The sequence below is a fragment of the Staurois parvus genome, unplaced genomic scaffold (assembly GCF_062004578.1).
Source record: "Staurois parvus isolate SC_StPar_1 unplaced genomic scaffold, SC_StPar_1.0 ptg002163l, whole genome shotgun sequence".
In the NCBI taxonomy this organism is placed as follows: Eukaryota; Metazoa; Chordata; class Amphibia; order Anura; family Ranidae; genus Staurois; species Staurois parvus.
Genome location: NW_028319959.1, coordinates 1,432 through 17,189, shown reverse-complemented (window position 1 = coordinate 17,189; position 15,758 = coordinate 1,432). Strand labels below are relative to the sequence as shown.

The window sequence follows — 15,758 nt, the reverse complement described above, 5'->3', positions numbered from 1 at the left end:
ATAGGAGGTGACTGTAATCATCTCTCCTTCTAGAGCTCTGTCCTCACAGGGAGTTTGTGGCTCCATGTTGTATGGACTTCCATCAATTCTCAACCCCACTGCATGCTGGGAACTGGACTGGGATCAACTGGAATCCAACCAGGAGAATTTCCAGGCCTTGTGCCACTGTCTACAGGTGGGCATGATGGATGGTGGTATGAGTTGGGTAGTCCCAGTAGGGTGGCTCCCTCCCATAGGTGGTCCCAGTAAGATGACACCCTCCTGTAGGTGGTCCCAGTAGGATTGTGCTTTCCTGTAGGCAGCCCCAGTAGGATGGCACCCTCCTGTAGGTGGTCCTGGCAGGATGATGCTCTCCTGTAGCTGATCCCAGTAAGATGGTGCCCTCTGGTAGGTGGTCCCAGTAGGATGGCTCCCTTCTGTAGGTGGTCTCAGTATCAGTACTCTCATGTAGGTGGTCCCAGTATGAGAGTGCCCTCCTGTAGGTGGGCCAAGTATCAACACCCTCATATAGATGGGGTCCCATTATGATATCATCCTCTTTTAGTGGGTCTCAGTAGGATGGCGCCTTCCCGTAGGTGGTCCCATTATGATAGCACCCTCTTGTAGTGGGTCTCAGTAGGATGGCGCCTTCCTGTAGGTGGTCCCAGTATGATAGCACCCTCTTGTAATGGGTTCCAGTAGGATGGCATCCTCCTGTAGGTGGTCCCAGTATGATAGCACCCTCTTGTAGTGGGTCTCAGTAGGATGGCATCCTCCTGTAGGTGGTCCCAGTATGATAGCACCCTCTTGTAGTGGGTCTCAGTAGGATGGCGCTTCCTGTAGGTGGTCCCAGTATGATAGCACCCTCTTGTAATGGGTTCCAGTAGGATGGCATCCTCCTGTAGGTGGTCCCATTATGATAGCACCCTCTTGTAGTGGGTCTCAGTAGGATGGCGCCTTCCCGTAGGTTGTCCCATTATGATAGCACCCTCTTGTAGTGGGTCTCAGTAGGATGGCATCCTCCTGTAGGTGGTCCCATTATGATAGCACCCTCTTGTAGTGGGTCTCAGTAGGATGGCGCCTTCCTGTAGGTGGTCCCAGTATGATAGCACCCTCTTGTAGTGGGTCTCAGTAGGATGGCGCCTTCCTGTAGGTGGTCCCAGTATGATAGCACCCTCTTGTAGTGGGTCTCAGTAGGATGGCATCCTCCTGTAGGTGGTCCCAGTATGATAGCACCCTCTTGTAATGGGTTCCAGTAGGATGGCATCCTCCTGTAGGTGGTTCGATTAGAATCTTCCCAGCTCAGCACTGTTGGCGGTGCTCTGATGGACTTGACGTTGATGTTTTGAAGAATTCCGGATGGAATATTTCCGTCGGGCTGGAGTCCCATTTGGGTTGGTCTGGGTAGGTGAGAGGACCCCAAACCTCACTGCCATAAAGAAGGATTGGGGTGATGACACTTGGAGATTTTAGGCCGGACAAAAAGGCAGAAGTGAGCCCCCCCACCATGGGTGGTGAACTACTTCAGCAGCTTGCAAGTCTTGCCATTTTTGCCCCCCTCCATTCTGCTGAAGCCCAAGGAGGTCACCCCTTGTGGCAAACCTTTGTTGTGGCCCCTCTGTATGAGTCCCTCTATATCTCTATCCTCCCCTCCTCTTCCCCTCCCCATCTTTTTTTCACTATTTTTTCAAATTCTCTGTCTTTTAGAGCCGAGCGCTGTCCCTCCTGGGGTGCAGTAGTCAGCGATCTGTGGCGTGGGCCCCTTCGGTCTTGTCGCATTTTATTGTGTCTGCTTCAGACTCGATGGCTTTACTACTTCGTCCGGTGGCTGTCAGGGAACTCGTCCTTCTGATGAAACCACCAACACTTCCTGGAGCTGTAACTGATGGCGCCCTTCACCGAGTCCAGGTATGGAGGGGGGTCCACGGGGCATTCTACTACATTCATACCAGATGAGCATTGGATACAAATACTGATACATCAGGGTAGGGCCGTACACACATGGATACACTGGGGGAGGGCCGTACACACACATGGATACATCGGGGGAGGGCCGTACACACATGGATACACTGGGGGAGGGCCGTACACACATGGATACACTGGGGGAGGGCCGTACACACATGGATACACTGGGGGAGGGCCGTACACACACATGGATACACTGGGGGAGGGCCGTACACACATGGATACACTGGGGGAGGGCCGTACACACACATGGATACACGGGGGGAGGGCCGTACACACACATGGATACACTGGGGGAGGGCCGTACACACACATGGATACACTGGGGGAGGGCCGTACACACATGGATACACTGGGGGAGGGCCGTACACACATGGATACACTGGGGGAGGGCCGTACACACATGGATACACTGGGGGAGGGCCGTACACACACATGGATACATCGGGGGAGGGCCGTACACACACACATGGATACACTGGGGGAGGGCCGTACACACACATGGATACATCGGGGGAGGGCCGTACACACACATGGATACACTGGGGGAGGGCCGTACACACACATGGATACATCGGGGGAGGGCCGTACACACATGGATACACCGGGGGAGGGCCGTACACACATGGATACACCGGGGGAGGGCCGTACACACATGGATACACCGGGGGAGGGCCGTACACACATGGATACACTGGGGGAGGGCCGTACACACATGGATACACTGGGGGAGGGCCGTACACACATGGATACATCGGGGGAGGGCCGTACACACACATGGATACACCGGGGGAGGGCCGTACACACACATGGATACACCGGGGGAGGGCCGTACACACACTTGGATACACCGGGGGAGGGCCGTACACACACATGGATACATCGGGGGAGGGCCGTACACACACACGGATACACGGGGGGAGGGCCGTACAAACACACGGATACACCGGGGGAGGGCCGTACACACACATGGATACACGGGGGAGGGCCGTACACACATGGATACACTGGGGGAGGGCTGTACACACACATGGATACACTGGGGGAGGGCTGTACACACATGGATACACTGGGGGAGGGCCGTACACACACGGATACACGGGGGGAGGGCCGTACAAACACACGGATACACCGGGGGAGGGCCGTACACACACATGGATACACGGGGGAGGGCCGTACACACATGGATACACTGGGGGAGGGCTGTACACACACATGGATACACTGGGGGAGGGCCGTACACACACATGGATACACCGGGGGAGGGACGTACACACACATGGATACACTGGGGGAGGGCCGTACACACACATGGATACACCGGGGGAGGGCCGTACACACACATGGATACACTGGGGGAGGGACGTACACACACATGGATACACCGGGGGAGGGACGTACACACACATGGATACTCCGGGGGAGGGACGTACACACATGGATACTCCGGGGGAGGGACGTACACACATGGATACACCGGGGGAGGGACGTACACACATGGATACTCCGGGGGAGGGCTGTACACACATGGATACACTGGGGGAGGGCCGTACACACATGGATACACCGGGGGAGGGACGTACACACATGGATACACCGGGGGGAGGGACGTACACACACATGGATACACCGGGGGGAGGGCCGTACACACACATGGATACACTGGGGGAGGGCCGTACACACACATGGATACACTGGGGGAGGGCCGTACACACACATGGATACACTGGGGGAGGGACGTACACACACATGGATACACCGGGGGAGGGACGTACACACACATGGATACTCCGGGGGAGGGACGTACACACATGGATACTCCGGGGGAGGGACGTACACACATGGATACACCGGGGGAGGGACGTACACACATGGATACTCCGGGGGAGGGCTGTACACACATGGATACACTGGGGGAGGGACGTACACACACATGGATACTCCGGGGGAGGGACGTACACACATGGATACTCCGGGGGAGGGACGTACACACACATGGATACACCGGGGGAGGGCTGTACACACATGGATACATCGGGGGAGGGCTGTACACACATGGATACATCGGGGGAGGGACGTACACACACATGGATACACCGGGGGAGGGCTGTACACACATGGATACACCGGGGGAGGGCCGTACACACATGGATACACCGGGGGAGGGCTGTATATTGGGCGGCACACCTGTATAAATAATATAGTATAGTAATCAGTCTTCCAGCTCCGTAGTTGACCCATCTTTCCTGCTCCTGCCCTTAGGAAGCTCTTGGTGGGCTGGAAGTGGATTCAGTGTATAATCCTCTACAGATGAGCAGCAATCTCTACAAACATCTGCAGGTGACACTCTCCCGGCCGACTCCTCCCACACGTCCCATCACACCAATGTTCCGAGGTGGGCGGGGACAGAGCCGCCAGGTGAGACAGGTACGGGAAATGTCAACATCCCGGCTGACCCTTTCACCGTCTTCCATGTGCAGCTTCTTCTCTCATCTTCAGAGTTTTACTTTCTCCCCCATTGAGGAACAAAGAAACTTCGATACATTCTGGTTATACCGCCAGGTACAGGAGGGGGGGGACAACACAATAATAGACCAGACCCAGTATAACCCCTCCTACTACCCAGCATGCCTCTGTTTTATGGCGGTATTCTAGGAGGCTAGTTATCTTGTTCTCGGGGGATGGCCGTCTTGTTCTCGGGGGATGGCCGTCTTGTTCTCGGGGGATGGCCGTCTTGTTCTCGGGGGATGGCCGTCTTGTTCTCTGGGGATGGGCGTCTTGTTCTCGGGGGATGGGCGTCTTGTTCTCGGGGGATGGGCGTCTTGTTCTCGGGGGATGGGCGTCTTGTTCTCGGGGGATGGCCGTCTTGTTCTCGGGGGATGGCCGTCTTGTTCTCGGGGGATGGCCGTCTTGTTCTCGGGGGATGGGCGTCTTGTTCTCGGGGGATGGCCGTCTTGTTCTCGGGGGATGGCCGTCTTGTTCTCGGGGGATGGCCGTCGTGTTCTCGGGGGATGGCCGTCGTGTTCTCGGGGGATGGCCGTCGTGTTCTCGGGGGATGGCCGTCGTGTTCTCGGGGGATGGGCGTCTTGTTCTCGGGGGATGGGCGTCTTGTTCTCGGGGGATGGGCGGCTTGTTCTCGGGGGATGGGCGGCTTGTTCTCGGGGGATGGGCGGCTTGTTCTGGGGGGATGGGCGTCTTGTTCTGGGGGGATGGGCGTCTTGTTCTGGGGGGATGGGCGTCTTGTTCTCGGGGGATGGGCGTCTTGTTCTCGGGGGGATGGGCGTCTTGTTCTGGGGGGATGGGCGTCTTGTTCTGGGGGGATGGACGTCTTGTTCTCGGGGGATGGGCGTCTTGTTCTCGGGGGATGGGCGTCTTGTTCTCGGGGGATGGGCGTCTTGTTCTCGGGGGATGGCCGTCGTGTTCTCGGGGGATGGGCGTCTTGTTCTCGGGGGATGGCCGTCGTGTTCTCGGGGGATGGCCGTCGTGTTCTCGGGGGATGGGCGTCGTGTTCTCGGGGGATGGGCGTCGTGTTCTCGGGGGATGGGCGTCGTGTTCTCGGGGGATGGCCGTCTTGTTCTCGGGGGATGGGCGTCGTGTTCTCGGGGGATGGGCGTCGTGTTCTCGGGGGATGGCCGTCTTGTTCTCGGGGGATGGCCGTCTTGTTCTCGGGGGATGGCCGTCTTGTTCTCGGGGGATGGGCGTCGTGTTCTCGGGGGATGGCCGTCGTGTTCTCGGGGGATGGCCGTCTTGTTCTCGGGGGATGGCCGTCTTGTTCTCGGGGGATGGGCGTCTTGTTCTCGGGGGATGGCCGTCTTTTTCTCGGGGGATGGGCGTCTTGTTCTCGGGGGATGGGCGTCGTGTTCTCGGGGGATGGGCGTCGTGTTCTCGGGGGATGGGCGTCGTGTTCTCGGGGGATGGGCGTCAGGTTGAAATAAAAAGGCAAATATCCATCTGGTTCCACCGATAAGTTGGGTGTTTCTGGGCTGCTCACCTCCCAGGTGGACATTCTGATTGTATCTGAATTCCTTTGTCAATGGATGAGAATGAAAAGAGGAGATTTTTGTACTTATCGGAAAATCCATTTCTTGGAGTGTTGAAGGTCCCGACCCTCCGGGTGTTCTCTTCATATCCATACCCCGCTTCCTGGATGACTCCTCCTCCTGGATCCATACCCCGCTTCCTGGATGACTCCTCCTCCTGGATCCATACCCCGCTTCCTGGATGACTTCTCCTGGATCCATACCCCGCTTCCTGGATGACCTCTCCTCCTGGATCCATACCCCGCTTCCTGGATGACTTCTCCTCCTGGATCCATACCCCGCTTCCTGGATGACCTCTCCTCCTGGATCCATACCCCGCTTCCTGGATGACCTCTCCTCCTGGATCCATACCCCGCTTCCTGGATGACTTCTCCTCCTGGATCCATACCCCGCTTCCTGGATGACTTCTCCTCCTGGATCCATACCCCGCTTCCTGGATGACTCCTCCTCCTGGATCCATACCCCGCTTCCTGGATGACTCCTCCTCCTGGATCCATACCCCGCTTCCTGGATGACTTCTCCTCCTGGATCCATACCCCGCTTCCTGGGTGACCTCTCCTCCTGGATCCATACCCCGCTTCCTGGATGACCTCTCCTCCTGGATCCATACCCCGCTTCCTGGATGACTTCTCCTCCTGGATCCATACCCCGCTTCCTGGATGACTTCTTCTCCTGGATCCATACCCCGCTTCCTGGATGACTCCTCCTCCTGGATCCATACCCCGCTTCCTGGATGACTCCTCCTCCTGGATCCATACCCCGCTTCCTGGATGACTTCTCCTCCTGGATCCATACCCCGCTTCCTGGATGACTTCTCCTCCTGGATCCATACCCCGCTTCCTGGATGACTTCTCCTCCTGGATCCATACCCCGCTTCCTGGATGACCTCTCCTCCTGGATCCATACCCCGCTTCCTGGATGACTTCTCCTCCTGGATCCATACCCCGCTTCCTGGATGACTTCTCCTCCTGGATCCATACCCCCCTCCTGGATGACTTCTCCTGGATCCATACCCCCCTTCCTGGATGACTTCCCCTCCTGGATCCATACCCCGCTTCCTGGATGACTTCTCCTCCTGGATCCATACCCCGCTTCCTGGATGACTTCTCCTCCTGGATCCATACCCGGCTTCCTGGATGACTCCTCCTCCTGGATCCATACCCCGCTTCCTGGATGACTTCTCCTCCTGGATCCATACCCCGCTTCCTGGATGACCTCTCCTCCTGGATCCATACCCCGCTTCCTGGATGACCTCTCCTCCTGGATCCATACCCCGCTTCCTGGATGACCTCTCCTCCTGGATCCATACCCCGCTTCCTGGATGACCTCTCCTCCTGGATCCATACCCCGCTTCCTGGATGACCTCTCCTCCTGGATCCATATCCCGCTTCCTGGATGACTTCTCCTCCTGGATCCATATCCCGCTTCCTGGATGACTTCTCCTCCTGGATCCATACCCCGCTTCCTGGATGACCTCTCCTCCTGGATCCATACCCCGCTTCCTGGATGACCTCTCCTCCTGGATCCATATCCCGCTTCCTGGATGACCTCTCCTGGATCCATACCCCGCTTCCTGGATGACTTCTCCTCCTGGATACCCTTCTTCCTCTCCTCTGAGCTACCCACCATCATCCTTGGGGATTTCAACATCCCTGTCAACCTCGACAACCCGGACACATCCCATCTCCTCCACTTAACCTCCTCCTTTGCACTTGCACAGTGCATACAATCCACCACCCACTCCAACGGGAACATCCTGGACCTTGTCTTCTCCAACCGCTGCGCTCCCCACATCCTCACTAACACCCCCTTCCCTCTCTCTGACCACAACCTGATCACCTTCTCTATCTCCTCGTCCTCCAACGCCTACCCCTCCAAATGTCACACTACTACCAGCCGTAACCTCCACAACCTCAACCCTGCCCCCCTCCACTCTGCAGCTGATCAACTCCATGACAGCATCCTCCCCCTGTCCTGCCCCGACTTGGCTATGACCGCCTACAACAACGCGCTGTCAGCAGCCCTTGACTCACTAGCGCCTTTAACCACACGCAACATCAGACCCCGACCACTCCAGCCCTGGCAGACTGATCACACCAAAACCCTCAAACGACGCAGTCGTGCCCTGGAGCGACTATGGCGCAAAACCAAATCCCAACAAGCCTTCACCCGCTACAGATCTGCCTTCCGCACCTACACCTCCTCCCTCCACGCAGCCAAACAAGCCTACTTCCTGACCCTCATCAAGGCCCTCTCCTCCAATCCTCACCGACTCTTCTCCACCTTCAACTCTCTACTCTCTCCACCCCCACCTCCACCCAGCACCTCGCTCACCGCCCTTGACATTGCCAATCACTCCAAAAACAAGATTGACGCAATTCGCAAGGACATCGCCGCAACTCACACGCCCTCTCAACCCGTCCCCTCTCACACAGCTACCCCCTCATCCCCCCTCCCCCTCGACATTACCCGCAGGGACTTCGTCGCTGCTCAAACTTCCTCCAACCCCCTTCCCCCTCACTCAGCTACCCCCTCTACACCCCTCTCCCACGGCCCCACCACTGCTCTGACCTCCTCTCCCACCCCACCCTACATTCCTCATACTGAAGTCCCCCCAACACTCCGCACCTTTGACCTTACTACCATCGAAGAAGTCTCCAAGATCCTCTCTGATGCCCGCTTCACCACCTGCCCCCTCGACCCTATCCCCTCACAACTCCTACGACCTTCCTCCTCCTCCATCCTACGCTCCCTCACCCATATCTTCAATCTCTCCCTCTCCTCCGGCACTTTCCCCTCCCCTCTGAAACATGCACACATCACCCCCATACTGGAGGAGGCCCTCCCTGGACCCCAATGACCCGAACAACCTCAGACCCATCTCCCTGCTCCCATTTACATCCAAACTCCTCGAGCGCCTCGTCTACAATCACCTGAACCCCTCCCACCTCAACGACAACAACCTCCTCGATCCCCTACAGTCCGGCTTCCGTCCCCTACACTCCACCAAAACCGCCCAACACTCCACCGAAACCTCCCTACACTCCACCGAACCCGCCCTACACTCCACCGAAACTGCCCTACACTCCACCGAACCCGCCCTACACTCCACCGAAACCGCCCTACACTCCACCGAACCCGCCCTACACTCCACCGAAACCTCCCTACACTCCACCGAAACCGCCTTACTCAAACTCTCCAACGACCTGCTAACCGCCAAAGCTAATGGCCACTATTCAGTGCTCCTACTCCTTGACCTCTCTGCGGCCTTCCACACAGTCCACCACCCCCTCCTCCTCAAAAAACTACACTCCCTCGGCCTCAGAGACTCCGCCCTCTCCTAGCTCTCATCCTACCTGTCACAGCGCTCTTTCAGTGTTACCTATAACGCTACCACCTCCCCCTCACTCCCCCTCTCTGTTGGGGTCCCTCAAGGCTCTGTCCTCGGGCCCCTTCTCTTCTCCATCTACACCTCCTCCCTTGGCCAACTCATACACTCTCACGGCTTCAACTACCACCTCTATGCCGACTACACGCAAATCTATCTCTCTACCCCCCACCTCACCCCCTCGGTCTCCGCCCCCCACCTCACCCCCTCAGTCTCCGCCTGAATCACACACCTGCTGAGCGACATATCAGACTGGATGTCACTCCACTTCCTTAAACTGAACCTCTCCAAAACCGAGTTTCTTGTCTTTCCCCCCAGCCCGGACACCACCCCCCCCCACTGACTTCTCCATCACATCCAACAACGCCACCATCAAACCCGCCCCGCAGGCCAGAGTACTTGGTGTCATTCTGGACTCCAACCTCTACTTCCAGCCTCAAGTCCAATCACTAACAAACTCGTGCAGACTCCACCTCTGCAACATGCAGACTCCACCCCCGCAACATGCAGACTCCGCCTCCGCAACATGCAGACTCCGCCTCCGCAACATGCAGACTCCGCCTCCGCAACATGCAGACCCCGCCTCCGCAACATGCAGACCCCGCCTCCGCAACATGCAGACCCCGCCTCCGCAACATGCAGACTCCGCCTCCTCAACATGCAGACTCCACCTCCGCAACATCGCCAAAATCCGCATGTTCCTAACTCCAGAAACCACTAAACAGCTCATCCACTCCCTCATCATATCACGACTCGACTACTGCAACTCCCTCCTCACTGGCCTGCCTCGCCACAGGCTATCCCCGCTTCAGTCCATCCTGAATACGGCTGCCAGACTCATTCACCTTTCCAACCGCTCCATCTCCGCCACCCCCCTCTGCCAATCCCTCCACTGGCCTCCACTCAGTGTCCTCCACCCCCCACTGCCAATCCCTCCACTGACCTCCACTCATTGTCCTCCACCCCTCTCTGCCAATCCCTCCACTGGCCTCCACCCCCCTCTACCAATCCCTCCACTGGCCTCCACCCCCCTCTACCAATCCCTCCACTGGCCTCCACCCCCCTCTGCCAATCCCTCCACTGGCCTCCACTCAGTGTCCTCCACCCCCTCTGCCAATCCCTCCACTGTCCTCCATTCAGTGTCCTCCACCCCCCACTGCCAATCCCTCCACTGACCTCCACTCTTTGTCCTCCACCCCCCTCTACCAATCCCTCCACTGGCCTCCACCCCCCTCTGCCAATCCCTCCACTGGCCTCCACCCCCCTCTACCAATCTCTCCACTGGCCTCCACCCCCCTCTGCCAATCTCTCCACTGACCTCCACTCAGTGTCCTCCACCCCTCTCTGCCAATCCCTCCACTGGCTTCCACTCAGTGTCCTCCACCTCTCTCTGCCAATCCCTCCACTGGCCTCCACTCAGTGTCCTGCACCTCTCTCTGCCAATCCCTCCACTGGCCTCCACTCAGTGTCCTCCACCTCTCTCTGCCAATCCCTCCACTGGCCTCCATTCAGTGTCCTCCACCCCTCTCTGCCAATCCCTCCACTGGCCTCCATTCAGTGTCCTCCACCCCTCTCTGCCAATCCCTCCACTGGTCTCCATTCAGTGTCCTCCACCCCCCTCTGCCAATCCCTCCACTGGCCTCCACTCAGTGTCCTCCACCCCCCTCTGCCAATCCCTCCACTGGCTTCCGATTACACAACGGATCAAATTCACAATCCTAACACTGACGTACAAAGCCGTCCACCATACTGCCCCGAACTACATCACTGACCTAATATCCAAGTACCACCCAACACGCACACTCCGCTCCTCACAAGACCTCCTTCTCTCTAGTTCCCTGGTCTCCTCCTCCCATGCCCGCCTCCAGGACTTCTCCAGGGTGTCACCCATCCTCTGGAACTCCCTGCCCCAACCCATCAGACTATCACCTACTCTCCTCTCCTTTAGGCGCACTCTGAAAGCCCATCTCTTCAGCGAAGCCTACCCCACCCCCTGCTAACTTGCCGACCTCCTCCACTCTTCCTACCACTCCATCCCCCACAGCTATCTCCTCCTGTGCCACTATCCCCTCCCTCCTAGATTGTAAGCTCCCAGGATCAGGGCCCTCGATCCCCTCATGTATCACATTGTATTGGTATTGTTCTGTCACATGTTCTGTCCCCCTCTGTAATGTACAGCGCTGAGCCAACTATCGGCGCTTTATAAATACTGTATAATAATAATAGTCCTGCTCTGCCACCAACCTCAGGCATGCTGGGAAGAGGAGGTGATGCTGGGCCTAGCCAGTGCCCAGTCCTCTTGTATACGGCAGTATAACCCCTCTGATCTGAATTCCTGCGTACCTCCAAGAAAAGGATTGTATGGTATGTAGAAGGTCATATCATGGTGGCCTCGTCCACCTCAGAATATTGTCTCTGTATAAAGAAGTGTATATTTGTAGTGCTGAATGATAACTCTGTACCCACCTATGGATCTTGTTTACCCCCCCCCCCCCAGTCCCCCCCTCATCCCCCCAATATGTAGCATATTCCAGCCCCCATCTCCAGTCTGTCAAGCCTTATCTGTGCACACATCCACTTCTCATGGTATAGACCATGGCCATGGAGGAATGTATGGAAGATCTGACCACTGGAGCACCATACTAGCACAGGGTTTGTTATATAGGAACACACGTGGTCATTGTGGTTGGTGCACAAAACAGACCCCACCCCCAGTATGAACCTGGTCTGTCACCAACAATTCCCTACAGAACCCCAATTCAGATAATCATCTCATCCTTCCACATCATTCAGACTTGGGGTGTTTGTAGAACATGCCATGTATGTTTATGGACAACAGCTTCCTTACCACCTCTTCAAATCTGTGGCTCACCACCTCATCCAACCTATAGCTCACCACCTCATCCAGCCTGTGGCTCACCACCTCATCCAGCCTGTGGCTCACCACCTCATCCAGCCTGTGGCTCACCACCACATCCAGCCTGTGGCTCACCACCTCATCCAGCCTATAGCTCACCACCACATCCAGCCTGTGGCTCACCACCTCATCCAACCTATGGCTCACCACCACATCCAGCCTGTGGCTCACCACCTCATCCAACCTGTGGCTCACCACCTCATCCAACCTATAGCTCACCACCGCACCCAGCCTGTGGCTTACCACCTCATCCAACCTATAGCTCACCACCACATCCAGCCTGTGGCTCACCACCTCATCCAACCTATAGCTCACCACCACATCCAGCCTGTGGCTCACCACCTCATCCAACCTATAGCTCACCACCTCATCCAGCCTGTGGCTTACCACCTCATCCAACCTATGGCTCACCACCACATCCAGCCTGTGGCTCACCACCTCATCCAACCTATGGCTCACCCCCACATCCAGCCTGTGGCTCACCACCTCATCCAACCTGTGGCTCACCACCTCATCCAGCCTGTGGCTCACCACCTCATCCAGCCTGTGACTCACCACCTCATCCAGCCTGTGGCTCACCACCTCATCCAGCCTGTGGCTCACCACCACATCCAACCTGTGGCTCACCACCACATCCAGCCTGTGGCTCACCACCTCATCCAGCCTGTGGCTCACCACCACATCCAGCCTGTGGCTCACCACCTCATCCAGCTTGTGGCTCACCACCTCATCCAGCTTGTGGCTCACCACCTCATCCAGCCTGTGGCTCACCACCTCATCCAGCCTGTGGCTCACCACCTCATCCAGCCTATAGCTCACCACCGCACCCAGCCTGTGGCTTACCACCTCATCCAGCCTGTGGCTCACCACCACATCCAGCCTATAGCTCACCACCACATCCAGCCTGTGACTTACCACCTCATTCAGCCTATAGCTCACCACCACATCCAGCCTGTGGCTCACCACCTCATCCAGCCTGTGGCTCACCACCTCATCCCACCTGTGGTTCACCCCCGCATGCAGTCTATGGCTCACCCCCACATCCAGCCTAGGTTTACCATCTCATCCAGCCTGTGGTTGACCATCTCATCCAGCCTGTGGTTGACCATCTCATCCAGCCTGTGGTTGACCATCTCATCCAGCCTGTGGTTGACCATCTCATCCAGCCTGTGGTTGACCATCTCATCCAGCCTGTGGTTTACCATCTCATCCAGCCTGAGGTTGACCATCACAGTTGCCTATGGCTTCTATCTTGGGTTACTGAACCGTGAACAGACTGCCCATTGCCTCTTACATCATCCCAATAACACATCCCCCCTCCATTCATGGTATTAATATCACTGGTCTGTGTATGATTTCTGTGAGTAATGATACAATGCAATCAGCCACGCCCCTTTTTCTGACATGTTGCAGTTGTATCATACTTTATACTGCCATCCAGGACCAAAGCTAATGAATTCTGTATGTGGATTGTTTATTCTCAGGGGTCTTCTAGTGGTGGAAAAGCAAGAGCCACGATCGCCCCGTTACCTTTGGTGTCCCCGCTTCCTCGTAAACGGGGGCCACACAGAGAGGACAACTCGCCCTCCAAGCTCAGATTTCTGCACGATGATGAGGAATAATTCTTCAGATACGACTTCACGCTTCAACGGCCGTGGATATCCCGAAGACTCCGCTCATAATGGTGGTCCAACGGCTGTGCTAGTAATCCAGAGCATGTTCTGCATGTGTTATCATCAAGGGTCCGGGGCCCGGCCCACTTTGGGTCCAGTATTCAGTAATGATGAATTGGGGGAGGCCAGTCCTCCTTAGACGTTCTAGCATTCGCTAACAATGAGTTGAGGGGGGGGTTGGTCTAGAGCACAAGTTCTAGCATTCAGTAACAATGAGTTGGGGGGGGGGGGGGTTGGTCTAGAGCACAAGTTCTAGCATTTAGTAACAATGAGTTGGGGGGGGGGGGGTTGGTCTAGAGCACAAGTTCTAGCATTTAGTAACAATGAGTTGAGGGGGGGGGGGGTTGTTCTAGAGCACAAGTTCTATCATTCAGTAACAATGAGTTGGGGGGGGGGGGGGTTGGTCTAGAGCACAAGTTCTAGCATTCAGTAACAATGAGTTGAGGGGGGGGGGTGTTCTAGAGCACAAGTTCTAGCATTTAGTAACAATGAGTTGAGGGGGGGGGGGTTGTTCTAGAGCACAAGTTCTATCATTCAGTAACAATGAGTTGGGGGGGGGGGGTGGTCTAGAGCACAAGTTCTAGCATTCAGTAACAATGAGTTGAGGGGGGGGGGTTGTTCTAGAGCACAAGTTCTATCATTCAGTAACAATGAGTTGGGGGGGGGGGGTTGGTCTAGAGCACAAGTTCTATCATTCAGTAACAATGAGTTGAGGGGGGGGGTTGGTCTAGAGCACAAGTTCTATCATTCAGTAACAATGAGTTGGGGGGGGGTTGGTCTAGAGCACAAGTTCTATCATTCAGTAACAATGAGTTGGGGGGGGTTGGTCTAGAGCACAAGTTCTATCATTCAGTAACAATGAGTTGGGGGGGGTTGGTCTAGAGCACAAGTTCTATCATTCAGTAACAATGAGTTGGGGGGGGGGGGTTGGTCTAGAGCACAAGTTCTATCATTCAGTAACAATGAGTTGAGGGGGGGGGGTTGGTCTAGAGCACAAGTTCTATCATTCAGTAACAATGAGTTGGGGGGGTTGGTCTAGAGCACAAGTTCTAGCATTCGCTAACAATGAGTTGAGGGGGGGGTTGGTCTAGAGCACAAGTTCTAGCATTCAGTAACAATGAGTTGGGGGGGGGGGGTTGGTCTAGAGCACAAGTTCTAGCATTTAGTAACAATGAGTTGAGGGGGGGGGGTTGTTCTAGAGCACAAGTTCTATCATTCAGTAACAATGAGTTGGGGGGGGGGTTGGTCTAGAGCACAAGTTCTAGCATTCAGTAACAATGAGTTGGGGGGGGGGGGGGGGGTTTGTCTAGAGCACAAGTTCTATCATTCAGTAACAATGAGTTGGGGGGGGGGGGGGGTTTGTCTAGAGCACAAGTTCTATCATTCGGTAACAATGAGTTGAGGGGGGGGGGGGGGGTTTGTCTAGAGCACAAGTTCTATCATTCGGTAACAATGAGTTGGGGGGGGGGGGGGTTGGTCTAGAGCACAAGTTCTAGCATTCAGTAACAATGAGTTGGGGGGGGGGGGTTGGTCTAGAGCACAAGTTCTATCATTCAGTAACAATGAGTTGGGGGGGGGGGGGTTGGTCTAGAGCACAAGTTCTAGCATTCAGTAACAATGAGTTGAGGGGGGGGGGGTTGTTCTAGAGCACAAGTTCTATCATTCAGTAACAATGAGTTGGGGGGGGGGGGTTGGTCTAGAGCACAAGTTCTATCATTCAGTAACAATGAGTTGAGGGGGGGTTGGTCTAGAGCACAAGTTCTATCATTCAGTAACAATGAGTTGGGGGGGTT

At 56.1% G+C, this 15,758-nt stretch overlaps 1 protein-coding gene across 3 annotated transcripts in view; it reads left to right on the top strand.

The window, feature by feature from the left end:
* Positions 1-14,180, top strand: part of M1AP (meiosis 1 associated protein) — a 29,675-nt gene extending 15,495 nt beyond the window's left edge. For 2 of the 3 annotated variants that reach the window (XM_089665260.1, XM_089665259.1), the window contains exons 7-10: positions 34-175; positions 1,687-1,887; positions 4,210-4,374; positions 13,777-14,180. In XM_089665260.1, coding sequence (XP_089521386.1) covers positions 34-175; positions 1,687-1,887; positions 4,210-4,374; positions 13,777-13,914 — 646 coding nt within the window. In that variant the 3' untranslated portion in view covers positions 13,915-14,180. The remainder of the gene's footprint in view (positions 1-33; positions 176-1,686; positions 1,888-4,209; positions 4,375-13,776) is intronic. The other variant, XM_089665261.1, reaches the window with a different exon arrangement.
* Positions 14,181-15,758: the final 1,578 nt, after the last annotated feature.